Source organism: Acaromyces ingoldii (assembly GCF_003144295.1).
Source record: "Acaromyces ingoldii strain MCA 4198 unplaced genomic scaffold FA10scaffold_2, whole genome shotgun sequence".
NCBI classification, from domain to species: domain Eukaryota; kingdom Fungi; phylum Basidiomycota; class Exobasidiomycetes; order Exobasidiales; family Cryptobasidiaceae; genus Acaromyces; species Acaromyces ingoldii.
The window spans coordinates 2,610,434-2,632,898 of record NW_020290248.1 but is presented as its reverse complement, the minus strand read 5'-3'; the positions used below and the strand labels follow the sequence as shown (position 1 = coordinate 2,632,898).

General features: G+C 55.5%; 11 protein-coding genes across 11 annotated transcripts; 6 read left to right on the top strand and 5 right to left on the bottom strand.

Moving 5' to 3' along the window:
* Positions 1-2,589: 2,589 nt before the first annotated feature.
* On the top strand, positions 2,590-3,591 carry FA10DRAFT_285016 (hypothetical protein; the record flags this gene model as incomplete). The annotated part of the gene is made up of 1 exon (XM_025523960.1): positions 2,590-3,591. The coding sequence occupies one exon, from the start codon at positions 2,590-2,592 to the stop codon at positions 3,589-3,591; it is 1,002 nt and encodes a 333-aa protein (XP_025379317.1).
* Positions 3,592-4,079: 488 nt separating this feature from the next.
* FA10DRAFT_224100 (coenzyme Q biosynthesis Coq4) lies at positions 4,080-4,760 on the top strand (the record flags this gene model as incomplete). Its single annotated transcript, XM_025518596.1, has 1 exon — positions 4,080-4,760. A coding segment is annotated over one exon (681 nt), but the record flags the coding sequence as incomplete, so codon positions are not given.
* Positions 4,761-4,982: 222 nt separating this feature from the next.
* On the bottom strand, positions 4,983-6,224 carry FA10DRAFT_228725 (zincin; the record flags this gene model as incomplete). The annotated part of the gene is made up of 2 exons (XM_025518763.1): positions 4,983-5,539; positions 5,600-6,224. 2 exons carry the CDS (start codon positions 6,222-6,224, stop codon positions 4,983-4,985), a joined length of 1,182 nt encoding a protein of 393 aa, XP_025379315.1.
* Positions 6,225-7,197: 973 nt separating this feature from the next.
* Positions 7,198-9,358, top strand: FA10DRAFT_274720 (DUF580-domain-containing protein). Its single transcript, XM_025523228.1, has 6 exons — positions 7,198-7,836; positions 7,893-7,954; positions 8,019-8,585; positions 8,656-8,789; positions 8,859-9,076; positions 9,136-9,358. The coding sequence occupies exons 1-6, from the start codon at positions 7,315-7,317 to the stop codon at positions 9,202-9,204; spliced, it is 1,572 nt and encodes a 523-aa protein (XP_025379314.1). The 5' UTR covers positions 7,198-7,314; the 3' UTR covers positions 9,205-9,358.
* On the bottom strand, positions 9,312-12,967 carry FA10DRAFT_250392 (HECT-domain-containing protein). The gene is made up of 3 exons (XM_025519565.1): positions 12,426-12,967; positions 12,133-12,365; positions 9,312-12,073 (listed from the first exon to the last, which is right to left on the bottom strand). Exons 1-3 carry the CDS (start codon positions 12,859-12,861, stop codon positions 9,467-9,469), a joined length of 3,276 nt encoding a protein of 1,091 aa, XP_025379313.1. The 5' UTR covers positions 12,862-12,967; the 3' UTR covers positions 9,312-9,466.
* Positions 12,968-13,089: 122 nt separating this feature from the next.
* On the top strand, positions 13,090-13,706 carry FA10DRAFT_265916 (hypothetical protein). The gene is made up of 3 exons (XM_025521269.1): positions 13,090-13,233; positions 13,328-13,383; positions 13,454-13,706. Exons 1-3 carry the CDS (start codon positions 13,137-13,139, stop codon positions 13,619-13,621), a joined length of 321 nt encoding a protein of 106 aa, XP_025379312.1. The 5' UTR covers positions 13,090-13,136; the 3' UTR covers positions 13,622-13,706.
* FA10DRAFT_84463 (Mmp37-domain-containing protein) lies at positions 13,647-15,467 on the bottom strand. The gene is made up of 5 exons (XM_025525736.1): positions 15,383-15,467; positions 14,722-15,327; positions 14,266-14,664; positions 13,847-14,206; positions 13,647-13,766 (listed from the first exon to the last, which is right to left on the bottom strand). Exons 1-5 carry the CDS (start codon positions 15,383-15,385, stop codon positions 13,734-13,736), a joined length of 1,401 nt encoding a protein of 466 aa, XP_025379311.1. The 5' UTR covers positions 15,386-15,467; the 3' UTR covers positions 13,647-13,733.
* Positions 15,468-15,573: 106 nt separating this feature from the next.
* FA10DRAFT_265914 (hypothetical protein) lies at positions 15,574-16,184 on the top strand. Its single transcript, XM_025521268.1, has 2 exons — positions 15,574-15,819; positions 15,881-16,184. Exons 1-2 carry the CDS (start codon positions 15,580-15,582, stop codon positions 16,004-16,006), a joined length of 366 nt encoding a protein of 121 aa, XP_025379310.1. The 5' UTR covers positions 15,574-15,579; the 3' UTR covers positions 16,007-16,184.
* FA10DRAFT_265912 (hypothetical protein) lies at positions 16,077-16,896 on the bottom strand. Its single transcript, XM_025521267.1, has one exon. The coding sequence runs from the start codon at positions 16,694-16,696 to the stop codon at positions 16,226-16,228; it is 471 nt and encodes a 156-aa protein (XP_025379309.1). The 5' UTR covers positions 16,697-16,896; the 3' UTR covers positions 16,077-16,225.
* Positions 16,897-17,784: 888 nt separating this feature from the next.
* FA10DRAFT_274717 (Metallo-dependent phosphatase) lies at positions 17,785-20,744 on the top strand. The gene is made up of 9 exons (XM_025523227.1): positions 17,785-18,385; positions 18,461-18,486; positions 18,551-18,649; positions 18,718-18,829; positions 18,881-19,026; positions 19,085-19,224; positions 19,287-19,920; positions 19,997-20,299; positions 20,367-20,744. The coding sequence occupies exons 1-9, from the start codon at positions 18,022-18,024 to the stop codon at positions 20,439-20,441; spliced, it is 1,899 nt and encodes a 632-aa protein (XP_025379308.1). The 5' UTR covers positions 17,785-18,021; the 3' UTR covers positions 20,442-20,744.
* An 887-nt stretch (positions 20,745-21,631) lies between these two features.
* On the bottom strand, positions 21,632-22,436 carry FA10DRAFT_84354 (hypothetical protein). Its single transcript, XM_025525734.1, has one exon. The coding sequence runs from the start codon at positions 22,311-22,313 to the stop codon at positions 21,714-21,716; it is 600 nt and encodes a 199-aa protein (XP_025379307.1). The 5' UTR covers positions 22,314-22,436; the 3' UTR covers positions 21,632-21,713.
* Between the last annotated feature and the right edge of the window lie 29 nt (positions 22,437-22,465).

The window sequence follows — 22,465 nt, the reverse complement described above, 5'->3', positions numbered from 1 at the left end:
CACAAATTGGCCAAACACATTAAAGGGGAACATCATTTTAAATTTGTGATCTGTTTGCAAGGCAAAAATTGAGCTTGGCCGACGGAGAAGCTAAATGATGATTTAGGCTCGAGGTGCCCGAGGTTGCTCATTGTGGCTTTCGCGAGTGCCTGCATATTGTGCGCATGAAGTGCATCCCGCGCCCTCCCTTTTTTAATGTTTGTGTGGTATCCCTGACCCGCGAGATTCCAGCACTGAATCCCATCTTTTCTGCGATTGCTTTTTGAGAGGATTTCTGTGAGATGGCTCCTGCAGTATTTCCCGCTAAAGTGCAGGTAGAGCCGGCGAGTCTCCTATTAAATTTGCTGGTTCCTCGAAATTGGACCGGTGTCAGGGATGGCAAAGGGTTCTGATTGTTGACAATCCATGGTCGAAATCAGTCCTTTCGCGCGTATAAATATTATTCAAGCGGAGCCCAACCTGTATGTTCCGATGAACAGCGCCACTGACTCGCTGCCCCTCCCCAGCCGGACTCTCCCTTTCACGGTCCTCCCTTCCTTCAAGACAACTTTCGGTCTTGCTGTCCTCTTCGCTCGTCAGACAACATCCATATTCATCCTATTTCTCTCTGCGCCAGCCTGACTTCACGGTGAGTGATTCCAAACTCAAGAGAGGCGTCGTGGAGAGCTTTATCACGGTGCGTGGGCGTCACACTTGGCTGTAGGAGGGGACGAGGCGTCTCGCGCCCACGAGTCTTGGGCGTGCGAGATCTTTGTCGCCTTGACGCAGGGCGAGACGCCGCTCTCCATCCCAATGAGCTTTGCCTGTAGCACACAGCTTCTCTTTCTGCTTCCACCAAGCATAGCGCTGGTCGTGTTCGAAGCTGACAAGTCTCTTCAACCTTTTCAAACCCCCTCGTGCTGGCCACGTTTATCCATCATGCTCAAACCGCTCATCCTACCTGCGCACTCGCTTGCCCACCTTCATCAAAGCCAAGCCCATAGAGCGCCAGAAGCTCGAAGTCAATTTCACACTTTTGCGTTTGCATCGACCTCGGCAAGCTCGGATCGCGATATTAAGCTGCTGAATCTCGTGTCTCAACGAGTCAAAGCGCGGCGACGCCATCATCATCTTCCTCCGACTCTCCTCAGTCCGTCAGGTTGGACGCATCAGAAGATCTCGGCGACTATGGCGTACAAAACGAGCACAACCAGCACTTCGTCGAGCAAAGCGTGTGACGACACGACTCCACGGCAACAGTCCACTTCCTCCTTTTCTTCTTCCCGCCCGTCTTCCTCTTCATCCAGTGCGGCATCCATTGGCAGCTTTCAGTCTTTGCCGACTATTTCAAAGCGTGCCTCATCGAGCAGCTCAACACTTCTTCTTAATATACCAGCCGCGTCAACAAGCCCACGTTCGCGTTCTACTTCGTGCCGATCGAGGACATCCCTGTCTTCGACAACAGCCAGTTCCGAGTGTATGTCTGTCGCATCCAGAGCAGAACGATCGCCAAAAAGCAGCAGGAAAAGCATCCTCAGGAGCATGGAGACCTCACCGCTCTGTGCCGCACCACCTCTGCCTTCCTCCCCGGTCAGCGATCGGTGCAATCCTCTCATGGCTGCTCTCGCTCCTAGTCCCACAAGGCTGCCGCCCGCACCTGTCTCAACATTACCAGAACCACCGTCAACAGTGGCTGTGGCTTTGCCTGCGTCGACGCACAGAGTGTCGCAAGCTATAAGAACGGAGACGCCGACGCGCACTTCTTCCCGCCCTATAAATGCTGGCCACCGAAAGCGAAGGAGCAAGGTTCTCGTGACTGCGCTCAAGAAGGCGAAAGATGCGCGTGATGCGAGCTTGTCGATCTCGTCTTCCTCTTCTGCATCTTCTTCGGCGATCTTGGAGCCGAGTACCGCTTCACGTGAAATGTCCTTCGACGATGCGCTGCTCTTTAACGATGCGGGCATTTCTCGGTCTTTCAGTCGGATAAAGGAGCTGGAAGAGAAAACAAGGCCATGCGAGCAGAACAGCGACGATGAAGACGACCCAGGCTGGGAAGACTTTATTTCGGGTGGCTACCTCAGCTTCCCTCTGCCGCCTCCGAAGGCACTAACAACAACTTCCAGAAGAGCAACCAATATCAGTTCGCATTCTTCTACGTTGTCGGCGAGCAGTATGGGTAGCAGCAAGACTAAAGAAAGCAGCATCGCTTCATCGATGTCAAAGTCGCACTCGCGAACTTCAAGCAAAGAGCAACGAAGCCTTAGACGGCAGAGCGTCAGGATAAGCCAACAAATATCGCCTGCTAGACTGGCTCTAGCGGGGCTTGGCGAAGAGCTGGCGTGGGCGAGCAGCGATGAAGAGATAGATGGACTCGCAATTGAAGACGAGCGAGAAGGATCATCACGACATGCACGACGAAAAGACATGTTTTTGACACCAACCGCAAGTCCAATGGTAGAACCCGACAACCCACGAGTCGGAGCGGCCGGAGCTATGAGCAGACTACCGCCATCGATGCCACTCTCTAGATCACCAACAGACCATTCCCAAGCTGACGTGGTTGCTACGGAGGAACATCTGGCTCGAACGTTTGGCATCCGGGTTAAGAGAATGTCCTCGCTTTCTCCACAGCGACCGCAGCAGCCGCGTCCGGTCCCAAATCATCTCCGGTCCATTCCACCCGTCAATCCTTCTCCTCGGTTCCTCCAAGGTCCCCTTCCGACGATTCCTACGTCTTACAACACTGGTGCCAGGGGTGCTTTCCAAGGCTCCACACCATCCAGGGAGCGAAGCGACAGCACCTTTTCTGCTGCCTCATCTTCTGTGCTTTCTTCTTCAGAGACATGCAGTGTATTCTCAAAGACAACATCGCCATTCTATGGCGATGAGACATCTTCAGTGCGCACTTCATCAACACGACCGTCGTCCGCCGAGAGTCAATCCGCCACCTCGAAGCAACAGCAAGCTCCTCCGGCGCGACCTCCCAAGAGCCCCATTCGCGCCCTGGTCGATTTGCCCCCGGTCTCAACGCCTGTCTTCACAATCGACGCACACCCGTCCACGGATCGCGCTCCAACTTCAATTGCAACGAGCAGAAGAACATCATCCTTCTCTCTCGGTAAGCTCATGAGCCGCTCGCCAAGCAACAGCTCCGTCCTTTCCTTGAGGGACAAGTACCATGCCCTCGGTTCTTCGTCCACTGTCTCGCTTGCGACTGCCAGCGATTGCCCGGCCTCGCCAAGCCTGTGTGCAGACAACAGCAGTCATGTGAGACGATCTTCCTCCTTCAGGCTCAGCCAGAAGCTTCGCAGCAAACTCGCGTTCAAACCCACGTCTCCCAGCTTGTCGATGCACTGCCCCCCAACCCCAGACGATGTGCCCATCACACCTACTTCATCAGACAGCCTCAACATAAAGACCTCATTTGGGGCACAACAGCAGCGCTCTTTCTCGTCCCGTATTAAATCGTTCCACCCGCACTTGGGTGATGCCGACGATGCACACTCTTTCTTGCCCACGCTTGGCAAAAAGGAGGCCATGCTGTTCCACCTCATCCCTTCGCCTCCTCCTACAGCTTCTTCGGGTTCCTTTACTTCATCTCCACCTCTGTGAAATCGTCCGCGATTCCTTTTCACATAGCCTCGCTTTCTCTGCCAGCCACCTCTCTGTCGATAGTATACCGTCACCGCCGATGTTTCTGTTCTTGAATTGTATGATGATGTAGGCTTGGATGTGACGTCTGGAATAAAGATGTCAGGGACACAATGCGCTAGTTTGCGGGACGAGATCTTGTAGATCCCTGCCTTGAGGTGTCGAACCGAAGGTGGGGGGACACTCATATGTGTGGTAAAGTTGGGGCCGTGCGAGCCTCCTCCGCGAGTATTGCACGTGTTCCAACTGTGACCATTTGCACACCATCCTTTGCAAGTCCTTTCGCACGCACAACGATGAAGGCAATTGCGACCCTCGCGAGGGCGAAGCCCCTGAGCCCTCATTACGCCTGGGTAGCCACCAGAGGGATGTCATCAGATGCGACCAAAACGGCAAGAGCCATCGCAACGCCAGCGACGAGACCACCGGAGCACGTTCACACACACGCATACACGCCTCTCTCTCGTCCGCACAAGGCTGCGCTGACATTGGGTGCGCTGCTCGCCTCGTTCTATAACCCTGCTCGAGGCGATATGATTGCCCTACTGTCGGAACTGAGCGGCGAGCCTATGCTTCCTCGTCTCCGAGAGCAGATGCTGGAATCTGCAGAAGGCAGGCGCCTCCTCCTCGAGCGACCCGCCATCAACACTGCGAGCGTCGATATGGCCTACCTCCGCTCTCTCGACGAGAACACCTTTGGCAAACAATATGTCCGCTGGCTCGACTGGTGCAATGTCGGGCCCGACACAAGAGCCAAGGTCCGATACATCGAGGACCCAGAGCTGGCGTACGTCATGCAGCGTTACCGCGAGTGCCACGACTTCTACCATGTCATGTGCCTCATGCCTGTCTCTCACCTCGGCGAGACAGTCGTCAAGGTCTTTGAAGCTGCGCATATGGGCTTACCAGTCGCTTTTCTTTCTTCGATTGCGGGACCCGTCCGGTTATCCAACGAAGAACGCGCAGCCTTATTCGGAATCGGCGGGGCCGGCGGGACCCAGGGTGGGCTTGCGGGTTGGGCATGGAGGATGGGAAAAAAGACAAAGCTTCTCATCGGGATACGGTGGGAGGAGATGTGGGAGCGCGATTTTGACGAGCTCAGGAAAGAAGTTGGATTCGATGAAGATCCACCGGTCAAGGTCACATACGAGGGAAGAAAGAAAAGGGCTAGCCAGGCAGAGACTTTCAACAAGGGAAGATGGCCCAGCAAGATGTGGGACATTGTCGAATCCTCGAAGAAACACATCAAATAGGACCAAACTTTGTAAGAATAGGGCACTCCCAATCTGTATCATAACCAACATCGCCATCAATTGTCATTGTTCCAAAGAATGCAGAATGCAGGGACATGCTCAGAGCTTGCGATAATGTGACGTCAGGGCATCCATCCTCACGGCCTGACCTTGGGTAAACTGGTTGAGGCACGGATCCGAGCTGTAGTCCATGTAGTTGTGGATGGGATCGGGTAGGCTGTCGCCGGTGCATGTGTCCTTCTTCGTAGGACACCCACTCGTTGGCTCAGCTTGCGGCGGCGTGTCGTCGACAGAATCGCCTGGGTCAGCGCATCCACCCTGGAACGTGTGGTAGAGTCCCAACCAGTGGCCGACCTCGTGCACGGCCGTCTTTCCCTGGTTGTAACCCTGCGCATCGCCGCCAGGCATAGTCGAGTAGAGGAACACGACACCGTCGCTGTTGGGCGCATCGTCGTAGTCAAAGGGAAAGGTGGAGAAGCCCAAAAGGTTGTCGGGAAATTTTACGGTATAGAGATTGAGAATACTTGCGTCACCGACTCGCAGAGCCTTCTTCATGTCCGTCTCGAGACTGTTGCCTGACGTTACACCGTGGAACCATGTTTTGTTGTCGCTGCGTGTCGTGTTGGTCAACGTGAATGAGAAGCCATAGTTTGCGTCTTGTATTTTGTCGGCGTCAGCTTTCCATACTCCCACTCTATCGATGGGGGGCTACTCACAGGCCTGGTTCATTTCCTTGATCTGATCTGAGATTGTACTGTCAGAAACATTGCCATCGTTGCCGTCGTGCGTTACGTGGAAGACGACGTCGACATTCTTCTTCTGGACAGCCAAGACGCCATTTTTGCTTTGCTTCTTGAGCACATGCAGCCGTTCTTTGGTCAGTTTCCGGCTCATCTCATCTTTCGTTTTATTGGTGTTCTCGACGGTTCCACAGAAGCGGGTACGTGGGATCAATGATGCTGCGTTCCAAGCAGTTGGAACCGTCAAGCCATCTCCGTCGCCCTTTCCTTTGCTTGCCGAACTGTGTTTTTTGCTGCTCAACGACGAGTTTGCGTTGTCGTGTACCACCTTGAGGGGGACCTTGGGGAAGGCAGAGTCGATCTTTCTATCCTTCTTCTCCTCTCCCTTCTTGCTTGTTACTGCCCCTGACTGATTGGCTTCTCCAGCACTGGCACTGGCCTGCTTGCTGGTGCCTTCGCCAGCACTTCCAGCATGTGTGCCGTTCTGCGCAGTGGAAGGGCCCGCCAGACTGCCTTTTGTCGGAGTCGACTGAGCACTTGTGACCTCAGTGTGGTTCCCCTTTGGCTTGCTTGTTGTATTGACGCTCGTTGCATTACCCATGTGCATACTGGCCACCGCCTTTGCATTCGTAGGAATCGGGTGCTGATGCGATTGCGCGGTGGAGCTCGTGTAGTGGCTTGTCTTGTGCCTGATTGTGCGGTTGCCCTTGCTTTGCATGTGCTGCCGCGTCATATTCGTGGGGGGGTGGATGAGCATCCCGGGAGGTGCTGGACGAGCTTCGACAGCGTTATTGGGCTGGAAGTGGGACATGACCAGAGCCAAACAAATCAGCAGAGCGGCACGGAAAATCATCGCAGACGTCATCTTTCAAAACTTGGGAACAATGATGGGGTGTTGGGTGGTGATGGTGCCGACTCGTAACAAGATGATGAAAGGTATTGTCAATCGTATGCACAGGCTAGCTGCGCAGTGTCGTCAAAAGAAAGAGGGCAGTACTCCGACCAGCGAGAGTATCAAAGCCCTGAGGTGAAGAGAAATAAGAAGTGGATGGTAGTGGACAGAAGGAAAAGGCGGGTCAGAGCTCTTCTTTGGGACCCCCCTCTCCTGGCGTTTCCAGACAAAGCCGATCGGCAGGCAAGCTAGCCTCAAAGCTCGTGTCAGACGAGATGTTGAGCCGAAGTGCCATTTTTAACCGTGAGACACTTCGAAATGACATGCGACGCGAGTCAAGTTGGATCTCACCGAGTCGACCAACATCCAATGCGAGACGCGCTAGGGCGATCATTGGTAGGTACTGGCTTCAATTTATCGTGTGGCTTTTGAGGGTGACGACATGCGCTGAGCTGTCCGTCCATCCAAAAGCTTGCGACAACGATCCGGCGGTGGTCGTCGGCGTGCTGCCGATTCTGATCTGGTCTGGTCCGGAATCAGGTCGTTTACTGAAAATTGATTGGAAGGTACTATTGCATGCGTGTCAAATTGACGCGGAGAGGCTCCCCCCCGAGCGAGCACAGATTCCGACGCGAGATCGTTCTTTCGGCGTTTCGATTTTTATGTTGAAGCGCGCCGGACTCGGAAAAAAACCTGGGCTGCCTGCCTGCCCCCTTTTCGCCCCCTCGGGGCTCTCGCTTCCTGACCATTGCCATCACATCACATCCTTGCACGCCCGCTCCCTCGCTCGCAGCCCATCATGTCGCACAACTACAAGATGGAGCAACCAGGCTCCTACCAGGGACAGGCACCCTACAATGGCGGTCAGCAGCAGCAATATTACGACCAATCTCAGTATCCGCCTCCGCCCAATGGCACTGGCTATGGGCAGGCCTATCCACCCTCGGGCGACTACAAGATGCCCCTGGCACCCGATGGCTATCAGGGTGAACGCTTCGAGCCGCAGAAGCCCAAGTTCCAAGATATCCCCTTTGCCATCCTGTTTATCCTCGTCTTTGGAGGTTTCGTCGCAACGAGCGTCATTGCCCTGCGAGGCTTCAGTGCTAAGGCATCCGACACTGTCTCGACGTCCGGTGGCCTCGCGACGACGCTCAATGGCCAAACGGCTGTCATCCTCATGTTCTCGGCAGCGATAGCGCTCGTTCTGTCGCTTTTCTACATCTTCCTCGTGCGCACGTTCACCAAGATTATCCTGGAGGTCTCGCTCGCCCTGAGTGTCATCACTTCGGTCGCCTACTGCGTCTACCTCTGGGTCAAGGGCGTGAGTACTGTCCTGGAAACCTCTCAGACGGTCTGCATGGCTCACATAGTGTACAGCAAACGGCCGGCGCCATTGTCATGACGATTTTTGCGGTCATCTCCGTCTTGGCCTACTGGTTGTGAGTACGGACACGGGAGAGGCCATTGTGGACAATGATTCTTCTGCTGACACCATCCATACAGCATGCGCAAGCGCATTCCTCTGGCCAAGATCATCCTCAAGAGCATCATCAGGGCGGCTGACGAATACAAGTCGACGTACGTCTTGGCCCTCTTCTTCCTCATCATCCAGACGGCCTGGTCGGTCTGGACTGTCTGGACGCTCATTGCCGTCTACCAACGGTTCACCCCGGGTGCTGCGGGCGCTGGCAGCTCTGCCAGCTCCTCCTCGCGAACGGGTCTCGTAGTGCTGGTCATTTTTGCCTACTATTGGACTTCGGAGCTGATCAAGGCCTTGGCCTACACGAGCGTGTCTGGCGTTTTCGGAACGTGGTTCTACAATGCTTCGCCAAACAAGGTCAAGGGCGCCGCCATGAGCAGTCTGCGTCGCTGCCTCACGTACAGCTTTGGATCTCTCTGCTTTGGCTCTCTGATCCTGGCTGTTCTCGACATTATTCGCGCTATTCTCCAGATTGTGCAGCAACAGGAGTCGGCCAATGGAGACATGGTCGGCGCGGTCCTGGCATGCATCGCCGGCTGTCTTGTTGGCTGCATTGACTGGGCCATCACGTTCTTTAACAGACTCGCCTAGTGAGCCAATCTTACCTCTCCTTTCAACCTTCCGACAGGACAGCGCTGAACCTGCTTTGCCTTTTCACAGCACCAACATCGCCTTGTACGGCAACTCGTTCGTGACAGCGTCCAAGGAGACCTGGCAGCTCGTCAAGCAGAAGGGTATCGACGCGCTTATCAACGACAGCCTCATCAACACCGTTTGGACTTTTGGCAGCTATGGTGAGGCCTCACACCCCTGTTTCGATGGCTCTTTTCCGCTCACGCTCATCATTGCCTTCTCCTCGTAAGCCATCGGCCTGGGATGCGGAATTTTCGCGTACGCCTACCTGAGCATCTCCAACCCGGAGTACGTTCAGCAGGACGGAAGCTACTTTTCAGTCGTCATTCTCTTCGCAGTCGGCCTGGGCCTCAACATCGCCCTTGCGCTGGGTGCCGGGACAATCGGGGCGGGTTGCACGACGATGTTTGTGTGCCTAGCCGAGGACTCGCAGGTCGTTGCTCAGAAGGTAAGTTCTCCTCTCACCACACAAGATTGTTTTCGAATGTTGTCTCACACCTCCGACAGGATCCTGAGCTCTTCGAAGCACTGCGCAACGCCTACCCCCAAGTTGTCCACACCGTCGATCACGCATAAAGGATCACACTTTGCCGAACTTTACCTCTTATCCTCGTCTTCTTTCACCCTCGCCCTCACTTCGACCTATAAATGCTTTCTGCTCGCAAACCTCGATACACCCCTTTCTTTCCTGTCTTTGTCGAATAGAAATCTAATTGTCTGATTTACAACCTTTGTCCCCGACGAGACAGCGAAGAGGGTAATATTGTTGACATGAAAGAGACGAGAGAATCAAGGTTGAAACGGTCCAGCTGTAAGATGGGAAGAGAGGAGAGAGACGCTAGCTCAGGTCAAAGCCTGCTTCTGACTGGATGGCGTAGAGGAGCTTCTGCCTGCACTGCTCGTACGTCGAATAACGGGGCAGCTTCAACAGATTGACGCACGTCGAAGCCGTCGGAAGCCTCTCTGGATCCTCGCCCGAGTGCCTGATGGCCAGCTGCGGATTGAGCTGGCTAAAGCCGAGCAGTGGCGCAGAGGGGCACGACGTGACAAACTTCAAAAACGCTTTACGCTGCTTCTGGTCAAACGACTCAAGTGCCTGCCAGAAGAATTGCACGACGTCGTCCTTTTCGTGGTAGCCGCTGAGATGCGTGTGTTTCCGCAGGTCGGCCAGGTCGATGGCTTCGCCCGTACCTGAGACAAGCTCGCGGAGCTCCTCTCGGTCGAGCATCTGGAGCCAGCGCAGGTCGATGAGGTCCGTCAGACCTTCTAGGAAAGCGTTGCACTGTGGACGAATCTGTACCGACAACCGGTAGTGTGCGACGAGGTAGATGTACGCCAGCCGGTTGGATCGTGTCACGCTTTCGGTTGCTCCCCCCGGTCTCAGAGGCGTGATCTTGCTCACGCCAAATTCGTCGTCGGACGCTGTGAAGTCAAGGGCGAGATCCTTTTCGACGTCACCTGGATAGTGCTTCAACCACATGAGGTTGCGATAGAGCGTCTTGTCGAGCGAGTCAAGCGAGGCAACGTCATCGAGATAGCTTTGCTTGCCCAACCATTTCGAGAGAAAGAAGGAGGCGAAGTTGACATCAATGAGGATGCCTTCGTAAAGAGCCTTGCCAAGCATTCGCCCCAGAAATCGATACCACTCGAGCTGATCCTCTTGCTTGGCGTACGAGTGTGGATTCGGATACAGCTGCTGCTCTTCTGTGGCGCGCCAAAGGCCTCTATCTGTATCAAAAGCCTCCTTGACGAGCGAGGTGAGAAATTCCTTGAAGAGACCACCTCCGTCGATTCCGCTCTCTTCCTGACCAAATTGATCGATGAATTTGACTTCGAATCGGTTCTTGAGCGCCGGTCCGAGCCGATTGAGGTGTACAAATCCGTCTTCGGCCAGATTGGTGCGACGGATCGTTACGGTATGCACAGCGTGCTGGTACACGTCGCGCAGGATTCCGTGGCGTTGGGCGTCCAAGCGCACAAACTCTCTGAAGATCTCGACCCGAACCGTAAAGGGAACGACAAAGGGAATGTTGTTCAGCACGCCGATTCGAGGGGACACAAATGCCCTCTGGCGAGCAGAGATGGCCCGCGCCGCCGATCGGGTGCCGTGTCGGGGTCGCTGCATCTGCGACTCATCATCGTCTGCCATCACGGCATCCTCGTTTGCGTCGACTGCCACCTGTCGCATATCAGCTCCGTCGTCTTCGCCATGCTCCTGCGCCGCGAGCGATTCCAAGTTGGCCTTCTCCTCCATGACGACGCTCTGGATAAAGGACTGCAGATCCCACTGGTTCGTCATGAGCCAATGGCCTTCTGGTGTGAATTGCCTGCGACTGTCGCGCTGGTGAATCTGCTGGAGCAAACGGACAGCGAGGCTGCGCAGCGCCAGGAGATCCATCCTCATGCCCGCGACTGGCTTCTCGCCCAAGTTTGAGAGCTCTGACGAAGATCCTTCGAACCAGAACATGCCAAAGGCCAGGTTCCGCAGTAGGCTCGACAGCGTCACGACCTCGTCCAGTGTCAATGGGTTGCGCAAGGTGCTCGACGCCGAAGAGCTGCCGAGGGTCACGGAGCTGCTCGAGTCGGGGTAGAATTCGTCATCGCCCATCGTCAACAGCGAGCGCGAGTAGAGCTCGGCGAGTACGACGAGGCAAGGCCAAGACTTTGCCAAGCTCTGGTCGGAAAGCATCGAGGCGAGCTTCTTTGCCGAGGCGGGTGCGTCGCTCGACAGCTTGTGAAACAAGGGAGTCGAGCGAACCCATCCTCGCCAGAGCTCTCTCACCAGCCCACCCATGGTGCTGCCCTGCGCGTTGCCTCCAAGGCCAATGGCGATGGAAGACAGGACTGACTCCCTCGTGGAGCCATCCCAGCTGTAGAGCGTCGAAGCGAGGAAAGCGCAAAAGACCTCGCGGGAGCTCGTCGGAAAGCGGCTGGAAGCGGCCAGAAGTGCGGCCAGATGATCGTTGGAGGGGAGGATGTGCAACTTTGTCAACGTCACCCGATCGAGAGCATTGACGCCGCTCTCCTTCGATAGACTGCTGAGCGAGACGAGAGTGCCGGCAGGAATGGCGTCTTGCAGCTTCGTGAGTGCGATGAGATAGTTCTTGACGCTCGCCCCGTCCGCCAAGTGTGGCACTCGCTTCGAGCACAATGCCAAAAGATTTGCCAGGACCAAAGTCGAATGAACGCCATCAAGGCTCCCAGCTGGCTCAGCGGCCAGCAGTCTACAAATTTCGGCGAAGGGAATGCTGGTGGCGAGGGCTTGTAGCGAGTCTAGAGGAATTCGTTGTGAAAGGTTGGGGATCGTCAAAATGTCTGCGACAAAGCAGCGGATCGCGAATTGATAGAGGGCATGCGATCTCTCGGCGGGCGTGTCCTGCCTCAGCGGGAAAAACAGCAGCGAAACGGCCGCTTTGAGTGTGGCGGAAGCGTCTCGCTTGACAGGCTGATGGAAGTCTGGGTCAGGTTGCTCTTATTGGATGCAGTCCGTCCAAATACACTCACGAAACTCAGAAGGTGTGACCTGATCGCTCGGTAGAGGCCAGCCTCTGTGATCCAGGTGCCCCAACTGCTTGGTGCAAGGGCAGTGAAGAGGTCCAAGTAGGGCTGATAGGTTGCCTGCTGGGCGCCGTTCTGCACCAAGAGGTGGAAGAGAATTGTCCCAAGAATCGTCCGCAGCTGGGAAGGGTACGATGAAGAATGTGACGAAGTAGTCGTCGTGGAGAGCACTCTCGGAACTGCCCATCGCGGTCAGCAACGTGCACAAACGGTCGAAAAAGAAAAGCTGGCGCACTCACTTCCATCTGAACCTGCTCTTAGGGCATTCTTCGCCCATGCCAAAAGAAGCTCGTCGTCCCTGGACAGCACCAGTAGCTCTCTTCCTGTAGCTCTTCTCCCACCTGCTGCTCTCACAAGCTGCTTCACCATCCTCGGCCGGCTTGTCGCCCTTGCCACCAACCTCGACACTTGCTCGAAGCCGCGCTCTCCCTCGCCTTCCAACGTGCCGAGCGACGCCTCTGCCTGTCTCCTGACCACATCTCGCACGCCACCAGCTGCTGCACTTCCCCGGTAGGCTGCTTGTATGCGCGTGGCGGCCGCCTGGCGCCGCTTGAGCTCCTGCCGAGCGGCGCGCTGGTCGCGCGCATGCTGCGCAAGCTGCGAAGACGTCACCTCGGACCGGGAGCCGAGGTTGATGTTGCGCTGCGTGAGCGAACCGGTAAAGTTGAAGTCCATATCGTCGTCTCCAATCTTCCCTCTTCCTTCGCTTCTTCTTGGTCGCCCGCCCCTGTCTGCGAGTAAAGGTTCGTGTGGTGGAAAGCTTCGCACGATATCCTCGAGGGCGTCGTCATTCACGGTAAGCTCACCTCCACCGGGTTCTCTCTCTCCGTTCGGCCGAGTAGAGGTACGCACACCCAAAAAAAAAAGTTGGAATTTTGGAAATTTCATCGAGATGGAAAGAGGCTCGGTCTCGACGACGAAAGGTAGCAACTTCCTTCATTCTTCATTCAATGGCGCAGGGATTCAAGCCAGCAAAGGCGGCGCCATCCAAGGCAAAGGGCAAGGCTAGGAGCCACGGGCCCAAGGCTGCTGGTCCCAAGCGAGGACGTGAGTAGGCATGGTCCGGAGATGGATGGGGTGGACGGACGGACGAATGTAGATCGCGAGCTGATGCATCTAGATCTCTTTGCCATTGCTGCAGCCAAGGTCATTGCGCCAAAGAAGCGACAGGCTGTACAAGACGCTGCACAGAAGCAGGTGTGTGGCGTGACTGTGTTCTGCAGACGGAGTATCATGGGAGCTGACAGGACACTCGGCTCGGCTGCAGAAACAGCAAGCGTCGCTGACGAGACGCATCGAGGGCGAGATGGCTGGCCGAGCTTCGGGAGGTGGGCCCTTGACTATCATGAAGAAGGTGGCCGACAATGTAAATGAGGAAAAGGAGAAGGAGAAGCAGAGGAAAGAAGCCAAGCGCAAAGAGAAAGGGAGGGCTTGAATCGAGGCGGAGAAATTCCTCTCAACCCCTGCGCTGTACAGTACATATCCCGTGACGACCGCGACATGCCTCCGTAATGAATGGTGCTTAATTATCTTCATCGGATTGCTATTTACTTTTGATCGGCTTTCTTCCCTTCGAAGTACTGCACGTTTTGAGAACATCATGGGTCAATATCTCCAGCACGAAGTTGAAAGATCGCTCAATCAATCGCTGCCTGCTCACCTTGCCAACTTTGGCCATCATGTAGCGAAGGCTACGTCCAAGCCCGGCAGTATAGATGCCCTTGAGGCTCTGGCTCCACGCTGGGCCGCGGACAATCTCGCCAATCTTGTCGAGCAAGACCTGCTCAAAGTCGTCCTGCTTGACGGTGGCTTCCCAGAACTCTTCGGCTGCCGTCGGGTCGAGATGGGCGGCCTTTGCACCCGGCTTGCGCGCGACATTGTCACTCCTTGTCGAGAGCGACAGCTTTGCAAACGCCGGGTGGCGATCGGGGAAGGACGTGTAGTGGAGCTGCAGCTTCTCGCGCAGCCTCAGGGGCAGACGGCTGGCATATGATGCACGAGTCTTGACGGATCGATCTTGCTGTAGTCTCGAGGGAGTGAGTGCGTTGCTCTGCTTCAGATCATCGTCATCTAACTCACAGTCATGGCAAAGCGGTCTTCTCGCATCTCCTCGACATGTACGGTGCCGAGACTCCTGACCAGGCCTGCATACAGCCGGCGGAACATCTCGCGCTGAGCCAAGACAATATTGCGGACCTTGCTCGAGTTCTCGCCGCCCGGTACACTCATGCGAAAGTCGCCTGTGTAGGAGAGCGAGGCAACCTGCGTGTAGAGCTCCACCTCGGAGAAGCGCTCGGGGAGGAGGAGCAGCGAGGTGCGGAGGGCCGAGGTGAGGTTGACCTGCTGGGCCAGACGGACGCGCGCGTCGGTGGTGAGCATGGCGACGGGCTTGTGCATGCGCCCGCTGATGTACAGAGTGTCCCAGTCCAGCAGGTCCTGGCAGAGTGTATCGACATCCATGACACCGTACTTGACGAGCTGTGATGAAACCCTTAGCAAAGACGAAGATGAGAATGCCTCGATAGTCTGGCTCACCTCGTCGTCCATCTTGACGTATGGATTGTACCAGAGCCCCGCGCCTCGCTTCTGCAAGAGGCCTACGCCGATGCCCCCCAGCATCCTTGAAATTAGGCTGTAGTGCTTTGGATGGTCGCCCATGTTGATGGCGTGCCAGTGCTCGGGGTGCATGACTGCCAGCACGAGGTCAATCATCTTCTTGCCGTCCTTGGTGCTGGGCTTCTTGGCATGCTCGGGCCCGGCCTCGCTCTGAGGAAAGACGCCGGATCCATAGGCAAAGGCAAAGCGGCAGGGAACATTGAAGTGGGACATGACCTTTTCGAGGCGCCCTCGCAGCTCGTCGTCGAGTGGCACCACCTGGTTTGCCCCGAATGCGCGCGGAAACGAAGGTGGGGGAAACGACGGCGTCTCAATGTACCTGCCTGGCCTTGTAGACGACGACGACGAGGTGGCCGATGATTCTCCCTGTGACACACGAGTCGTCGTCGAGAAGCAACCTATTCTCGGCGCATGTGAAGGCCTCGGCACTGCTCGGGCCCCCTCGCGCCATGCCGAAGAAGAGCATGGCGGGCTGAGCGACCTCGCCGCAATCCGCTGCACCTGTCCCTGTGCTCGCGATCGAAGCTTCGGTGTTCTGTTAGCACAGCGCCATGCCAACCTACAAGGTCCTTCCACTCACCATCCCGTTGACCCTGACTTGTTGATGAGCAAACCTTCGCCGACCCTCGAAACACTGACTGCCTTGTGAAATGCAAATGCTTCCGGCTTCCTTCCACTGGCTGGAAAATTCAGGGCCTCCACTCTCTTCGGTCGAGCAAGTCCGCGTCACGCGCGCGCCCGAGCGAGCGAGCGTGCGATCTTCTGTTTCTATTTCTGATGTCGACTCGATCGCCACGCCCTCTCCTCGGTCGCATCGGACGCATGATTGTGCGGAGCAGCGTGCTTATTGCTGGCCGTCAGCTGGCACGCAGGGGGTTTGCGAGCTCGGCTCGCTTGTCAAGGGGCGCCAGCACGAAGTTCGAGCAGCGCATGGCCGAGGCCGCAAAGAAGCCACGGCCTGAGCAAAAGTGGTCGAACCGAACTCTGATCATGCTGGCCAGCTGTGTGGGCGCATCGGTGAGCGCATCCCCCTCCCTTGCCTTCTGTCCAAAGACGTGAAACTGACTGTCCTTCAAAGACGTTTATGATTGGCATCAATCAAGGCTATGCGGCTGGCAAGAAGGAGGCGCTCGAAGCGGTTGCGCTCTCAAAAGATCCTCTTCCTCCTGCGCAGACTGCCGAGTCGCCTTCAACAAGCCAATGATGCAATTGGAAGAAACGCTTCATTGATCATCGCGTGAGCGTGTGGAAGCGTAAATCATCACGCGTTACTCGAGCAAAGCAGGCAGAGCGGATACCTTCTTATTCAACAGGTCGTCAGCATGAGGGATGCCGCGGTCATGGACAATGTCTACAGGATGACGTTGTGAGCGATCTCGTGCTAAAGTATATTCTACATCATGGTGCGTACTAAGGCTGGGGTTCAGAGGAAGAAGACGGACAGAGAGGCAATGCCGAGCAAGACGACGAAATTCGACAACATGTCTGGACCGTGAGCACCCAGAGCGCCCGATGTGCGGCTGTTGCTGCTTTCTCTCACCTGCGAAGGCCGCATTGAGGCGGTGGACTGGGAAAAGATCAAAGAGGTCTCGCTCGGCGCCATCGTCTTTCGGCTCTGTCCATTGGGGCCTTGGGAAATCAAGACGCCATTCTGGTATTTGGGCTGTCCGTTTTTGCCCAGGGAGATGGTCTCGTGCGGCCCAACGTTCGACTGGTGGCCTGCTACGTTTTGAGAGAAGAAGCCACTCGCCATGCTCATCACTTGCTTGTTTTTTTCTTGTGAGACCGACCCGTTGTCACCGACGTTGACCGGACCGTTGGGGCTCTGCGATGCGAGGTCGAGAGCATGAGAATTGGCAGACACTTTGATGCCGTCGTTTCCGACATTGCCCATGTTGATCGACAGAGCACCGACGTTTACAAATCCACGACGAGGCTGGTGCAAAGGGGAAAATCGAGTCAGTCGTCGAAACCCTGAATAGAGCAAGTGTGCGGTCACGTATATACCATGGCTGTGGGCGTCGGGCTCGCATGTGCAGCAGCGAGCATCATGAGAGCAAGCACGGTTGCTTTGAGAGGAGACATTTCAACGACAGCCTCTGCTTTGCTTTTGGTGTGAGGTGGTGCAAGTGCTTCGTGCGGAATAATTGCTGCGAGGGTTTCTTTTTTCTTGGAACAGACGTTGAGAGGCAAGCTTGTGCAAGCTTTCATGAGGGGTGTCCTCTTGTTATATAGTTCTGGTATGCTGCTCGCCACCACATGCTATCACCGCCTTGCTTGTTCTGACCGCATGGTTCTGCGGCGAGCACCGTAAGTGGCCCTGGAACGTAGATTAATTTTAGCGCCAGACGTGGGCGTCGATATTATCTTCTTGAACTTCACCGGCCTCATTCTTCTGCCCAATCAATGTAGGATAAGGTGAGCCTCGTCTTTTCGAGGAAGCGACCACATGGTCTCTCAAAAACTTCAACAGACAACAGACTGAGGCTCAGGAGCAAGGTCACTGTCAATGTTGCACAAAGTGCGACAGGGTCCGAGACGCGACCCGGTCGACTTCTGCTGCAATGGAGGCTTGCTGTATTGTAAGGGGAGCTTGCGCACAGGAGCAGAAGCAGAAGCGAGACCATAGACCTTTCCGTAGGGTCTGTTCCCTTGTAGAATGAAGCTTTCGCAGCTCTCAGCTCAGCATGTAGACACGTATTCGCGTTTGCCTTGTTCTCTCTCTAGTGGTCTCTGCCTTCTTTGTGTGGATTTCGACACGAATCTCGGCGAAGCAGTGAGAACGCTTCTCGATACGCAAGTAAACCTGAAGGAAACGACTACGTCTCTGCCAAAGCTGCTCGCCGACAGCCGTAAAGGGGAGCTTCGTCGATGAGAGACGAGGGGCCAAGAACATGGTCATTGCATTAGTCAGCGTATCACGTGACTGAAGCCGTCACCCAGCGCCCTGAGTTGGACGAGTCTAAAATTACACACGACGCTGCCAGTGACGGACCTAGCCTCTTCGCTCCTGGAGACAGCCAAGTTATCTTTCTACGTGGACCCGACATCGCCATTATCGTCCAGGACGTGCATCTTAAAGGAGGAAGAAAGGAGAGCACCAAAGTTCTCGCGACTTGTTATTCGGAGACGCTCAGATACTCGGGAAGAGAGAATAAGGGGGTCCGCATTGACAGATCTCACTCTCCGTCCGCCTTAAATCAGAGCTTCCTCGCCACTATGTCGTCAACTACATCGTCAATGACGGCCAAGCAGCAGCGGCTGGAGAATGCTCTGAGCCAGATCACTCAAAAGGCGGCCCCTCCAGAGATCGACTTTACGCTGCACACCACCGATGACGGCACGCAGGTGTCAACGCAAGAGCGTGTCGTCAAGGACGTCCAGGCGCCAGCATTCAGCAAGCCGACCGACGAGCAGTTCTGGAGCACTCAGGACCCTTCGAAGCCCGACATTGCTTTTCTCAAGAACCACTTCTACCGCGAGGGCAGGTTAACCGAGGAGCAAGCCCTCTACATCATCCGAACAGCGACTGAGATCCTAAAGAACGAGCCTAATCTCCTCGAGGTCGATGCACCGATCACCGGTGAGTCAATGCTGGAGCCTACGTGATGTGAGAACAGTCTGTTGATGCCGTTGTGGTCTTGCCTCGCTCGTGCAGTCTGCGGCGATATTCATGGACAATACGTGAGTCAAACGCGCATCTTATGCACAGCACTGCAGAGGAGGCTGACGATTGTGACTTTCGCAGTTTGATCTGATGAAGCTCTTCGAGGTGGGAGGCAACCCAGCTGAAACGAGATACCTCTTTTTGGGCGATTATGTGGACCGTGGCTATTTCAGTATTGAGGTGAGCATTCCGTGGAAGCGTGTATCGAGATGTTCGAGTGACTGAGCACGATTCTTTCGTCTTTGCAGTGTGTGCTTTACCTCTGGGCGCTCAAGATCTGGTACCCCAAGACGCTATTCTTGCTCCGGGGAAATCACGAGTGCCGTCACCTCACCGACTACTTCACCTTCAAGCTTGAGTGTGAGTGCTGACGGATTCACTCAGGAGGTCTTTGCTGAACCGCTTCCTCAGGCAAGCACAAGTACTCGGAAACGATCTATGAGGAGTGCATGGAGTCATTTTGCACGCTTCCACTTGGAGCCATTATGAACAAGCAATTCCTCTGCATTCACGGCGGGCTTTCGCCTGAGCTTCAAACGCTCGACGACTTGCGCAGCGTGAGTATAGCAACTGCACCAGACTACGCTGTTGTGCTCACTTCAGCCACTTCAACAGCTCAATCGCTTCCGTGAGCCACCGACACATGGGCTCATGTGCGACCTTCTGTGGGCAGATCCACTGGAAGACTTTGGGTCGGAGAAGACGAATGAAAGCTTCGTTCACAACCACGTCCGTGGCTGCTCCTACTTCTTTACGTGGGTTGCTCGTCTTGATACCTTCTGTCCGCTCTTGCTTACTGGATGGCAAACCCCAACAGGTACCAGGCCGCTTGCCAGTTTCTCGAGCGTAATAACTTGCTCTCGATCATTCGAGCCCACGAGGCGCAGGACGCGGGCTATCGCATGTACCGGAAGACAAAGACGACTGGCTTCCCTTCTGTCATGACAATCTTTTCGGCGCCGAACTACCTCGACGTCTACAACAACAAGGCGGCTGTCCTCAAGTACGAAAACAACGTCATGAACATCCGGCAATTCAACTGCACCCCCCATCCTTACTGGCTGCCCAACTTTATGGACGTTTTCACCTGGTCGCTTCCCTTTGTGGGCGAAAAGATCACCGACATGCTTATCGCCATTCTCAATATCTGTAGCAAGGAGGAACTTGAAGAGGAAGAGGAGGAGGAGGAGCTGCCGACAACGCCGACAGCAGCTCAGCTCGAAGAGTCAGCCGAGAGGAGGACAGTCATCAAGAACAAAATTCTCGCCGTGGGAAGAATGTCGCGCGTCTTTGCTCTTCTTCGAGAGGAAGCCGAACGCGTGTCGGAGCTCAAGACGGCCGCGGGCACGAGCAAGCTGCCGTATGGCTCGCTTGCATCGGGCTCCGAAGGTATCAAGGAGGCCATTCACAACTTCGACGAGGCTCGCAAGGTCGACATCGAGAATGAAAGGGTGAGCCTGCTTTTCCTCCTCATCATATAGTCCTCGCGTTCAATGTGTCTCACCATCCTTCTGCTGCACTACACAGCTTCCTCCCGACCTCTTCGATGCCGAAGAAGGAGAGGCTGCCGATCAGGCCATGCAGATGTCGCCTCAGAACTCTTTCGAGGGCTTCTCCGCCACAGGCGTGCCCTCCACACCCTCGAGCCCAGCTCCTGGCAGCCCCGGTCGGTCATCGCCGTCGACCAGCGGTCACAGGCGGGGCCACTCGCGGACGAGCTCGCTGGGCACGACTGCGACGAGCAGCCCATCGAACAGAAGGAGAAGTCTCGAGAGCACTGTCAACATGATCAAGGAGGCGCTCAGTGGCGAGGAGGGCGTTGATGAGACGGTGAGTGTGACTTGTTCGTGTCGATCTTGTGTAGGCGCCGTCTAAATCTCCTTTGTCATCTCTAAAGCAATTGGACAAGCTGGCGCATGACATTGCCTCGCCCTCGACGCCGAGCCGCCATTCACCTCAAAACTCGCAGTAAAACGTCATCGATTTTCCCATGCAGACAGCACAATTTCGTCTACTCGCACGTATACACTTCTTCCCAATTCACGCCGACGCACAATCTCGAGTCAGAAAGGACCATCAGTCACTCCTTTTTTCCCCTCTCTCTCTCTCTCTTTGATCTTCTCTTTCTGTTCTTTCCCCACACTATCTTCTCTTCTTCTGGTCCCTCGCTCTCTGTTTCCTAGCCTCTTTTCTCATCCATTGTTCCGTGGCTTTCAAACTGAGCCACGCATGAATCAATCGAGATTCCAAGAGACGGAGGAGGTCTGGCCCTCTTGCCCGTTGCAGACAGCGAAAAGGGTACCGCAATTTGTCGGCACTAAAATTTTGTCCCGGGCCCGCAACTTGCTTCGCACGGACCGGTCCCCCTGGAAAAATCAGAGCGAGAATGACAAAAATTTGGCCTGCTCCGCCAAGTCGGCAGGGCAGGGCAGGCCGCGCTTCTTCTTGATCGTCGCTTCCACATTGAAATAAGGCGGTTCAATTTTGATCTTCTTCTCGCCTGATGAAGGCGCATACAGCGCACACAACGAGCAGAGAAATGCAAGCGGGAGGTGCATTGAAGAAGGAAATGCTGATCCTTGGTGAGGCACAAACTGATAGACACATCAGGCCGGTGATAGGCGAGAATCGCATCCCATGCACGGGACACTGCAATTGGAGCCGCGCCTAGCGTCGAGCCGCGAAGAAAGAGGAAGAATGAAAAAAGGGCAAAAGGGAAAGACGCAACCAGCCTGAAACCAAAAAAAAAAGGGAAAAGAGAGAAGGCACATGCCCATGACGCATTGACAGAGATTAGTCTCGTGCAATTGGTGCCGCTCGGGTGACATGCTACTGCGACGCTGGGAATCTTCTGCTACTACTCAAACTAGTGCTGTCTTTCTCGCTCTCTTGTCTCTCATTCCTGTCGAGCGATACGGCTTGTCCACATCAGGCCGCCTGCGGACGACAATCAGAACGGGCCGACGACAGCGCCTTCCGGAAGCAAAGTCGGAGACTGAGCCCTATTTTTATCCAGGCCTCTCTGCCCGCCAATTTCGAGTTGCACGTTACGACTTCATTACTACACTACTACTGCGCTAAACGACTACTTCTACGACTGCCTTTGCTCTCGTTTTCTTCCTGCTTGAGTCCCCTCACGCCTCCCTCGTTTTCCTCAAGATCACCCAAGATTCACTCTACGGCGACATCTTGACGTCTTGCTCGCTCTGCTCGCTCTAGCCCTGCCGCAGGAGAATGCTCTAGCTCAACCTTTCTGCCACGCAAAAGCCGACCCGGACTCGGCACGCTTCCAACGCACGCTCGTACGAATCATCACGCCCAAAGACAGCGCAGCGCAGCGCCGCTCTTGCCGCCGCATTACGACATTCGCTCGCTGAAAGAGGAGAAGGACGACGACGACAACGACGAAGACTACTCGCTGACTGAGCGTGAATCGGACCGAGGACCGGTCGCTGCCAAACTCAGCCTTCCGACATCCGACGCTTGGCAGAGGATTGCCGTCAGCGCGCCCTGTGCTCCATAGGGAGTGTGCGTGGAAAAGTAAAAGGGGGCAGAGGGTCGTTCCTGTCGGACACAATGTGAGTTGCATGCATCTGAGATTCAAGGCACGACCGGACCCCGCTGTCTGCGTGGCCGCGCCATCGCACCATGGCAGCACGGCGATTTGCCCGACGGCCATTGCCATCCCTCGCCTGGCCTCTTTACCGGGAGCCGAGAGGACGAGGGGTAATTGGCATCTGGTCGCTTCACCTCTTTGCCTCGCCCTCCCGTCTACCCTCCACCACCCCTCCCTCCCCCTTTTCCGCCCCCTTTGCCCTCCTTCGCTGCTCGTCCCTTTCCCCATTTCTTTCCTAATTCCCCATCACTGCGCCCAGTCTCGCATTCTTTTGACTGACGCAACTCTTCACACTCCTTTGCGTATACCCTCTTTTCTCCCCCTCTCTTCCTGCTCCCTCGTTTCCGACTGAACCAGACCAAAACAGCTGCGTCGTGCGG

Coding starts and splice junctions, on each gene's coding strand:
- FA10DRAFT_274720 (XM_025523228.1), top strand. CDS start 7,315: ATGTCGCACAACTACAAGATGGAGCAACCAGGCTCCTACCAGGGACAG. Junction 8,586..8,655: donor TTCTTTAACAGACTCGCCTA/GTGAGCCAATCT, acceptor GCCTTTTCACAG/CACCAACATCGCCTTGTACG. Junction 9,077..9,135: donor CGCAGGTCGTTGCTCAGAAG/GTAAGTTCTCCT, acceptor CACCTCCGACAG/GATCCTGAGCTCTTCGAAGC.
- FA10DRAFT_265912 (XM_025521267.1), bottom strand. CDS start 16,696: ATGGGCAATGTCGGAAACGACGGCATCAAAGTGTCTGCCAATTCTCAT.
- FA10DRAFT_265916 (XM_025521269.1), top strand. CDS start 13,137: ATGGCGCAGGGATTCAAGCCAGCAAAGGCGGCGCCATCCAAGGCAAAG. Junction 13,234..13,327: donor TGCTGGTCCCAAGCGAGGAC/GTGAGTAGGCAT, acceptor CCATTGCTGCAG/CCAAGGTCATTGCGCCAAAG. Junction 13,384..13,453: donor AAGACGCTGCACAGAAGCAG/GTGTGTGGCGTG, acceptor GCTCGGCTGCAG/AAACAGCAAGCGTCGCTGAC.
- FA10DRAFT_265914 (XM_025521268.1), top strand. CDS start 15,580: ATGTCGACTCGATCGCCACGCCCTCTCCTCGGTCGCATCGGACGCATG. Junction 15,820..15,880: donor CCAGCTGTGTGGGCGCATCG/GTGAGCGCATCC, acceptor TGTCCTTCAAAG/ACGTTTATGATTGGCATCAA.
- FA10DRAFT_84463 (XM_025525736.1), bottom strand. Junction 14,207..14,265: donor AAGACCGCTTTGCCATGACT/GTGAGTTAGATG, acceptor TCGAGACTACAG/CAAGATCGATCCGTCAAGAC. Junction 13,767..13,846: donor TGATGGCCAAAGTTGGCAAG/GTGAGCAGGCAG, acceptor CAAAACGTGCAG/TACTTCGAAGGGAAGAAAGC.
- FA10DRAFT_250392 (XM_025519565.1), bottom strand. CDS start 12,861: ATGGACTTCAACTTTACCGGTTCGCTCACGCAGCGCAACATCAACCTC. Junction 12,366..12,425: donor AAGAGCAGGTTCAGATGGAA/GTGAGTGCGCCA, acceptor CGCGATGGGCAG/TTCCGAGAGTGCTCTCCACG. Junction 12,074..12,132: donor GGTCACACCTTCTGAGTTTC/GTGAGTGTATTT, acceptor GACTTCCATCAG/CCTGTCAAGCGAGACGCTTC.
- FA10DRAFT_84354 (XM_025525734.1), bottom strand. CDS start 22,313: ATGGGGAAAGGGACGAGCAGCGAAGGAGGGCAAAGGGGGCGGAAAAGG.
- FA10DRAFT_274717 (XM_025523227.1), top strand. CDS start 18,022: ATGTCGTCAACTACATCGTCAATGACGGCCAAGCAGCAGCGGCTGGAG. Junction 18,487..18,550: donor GCGATATTCATGGACAATAC/GTGAGTCAAACG, acceptor TGACTTTCGCAG/TTTGATCTGATGAAGCTCTT. Junction 20,300..20,366: donor AGGAGGGCGTTGATGAGACG/GTGAGTGTGACT, acceptor TCATCTCTAAAG/CAATTGGACAAGCTGGCGCA.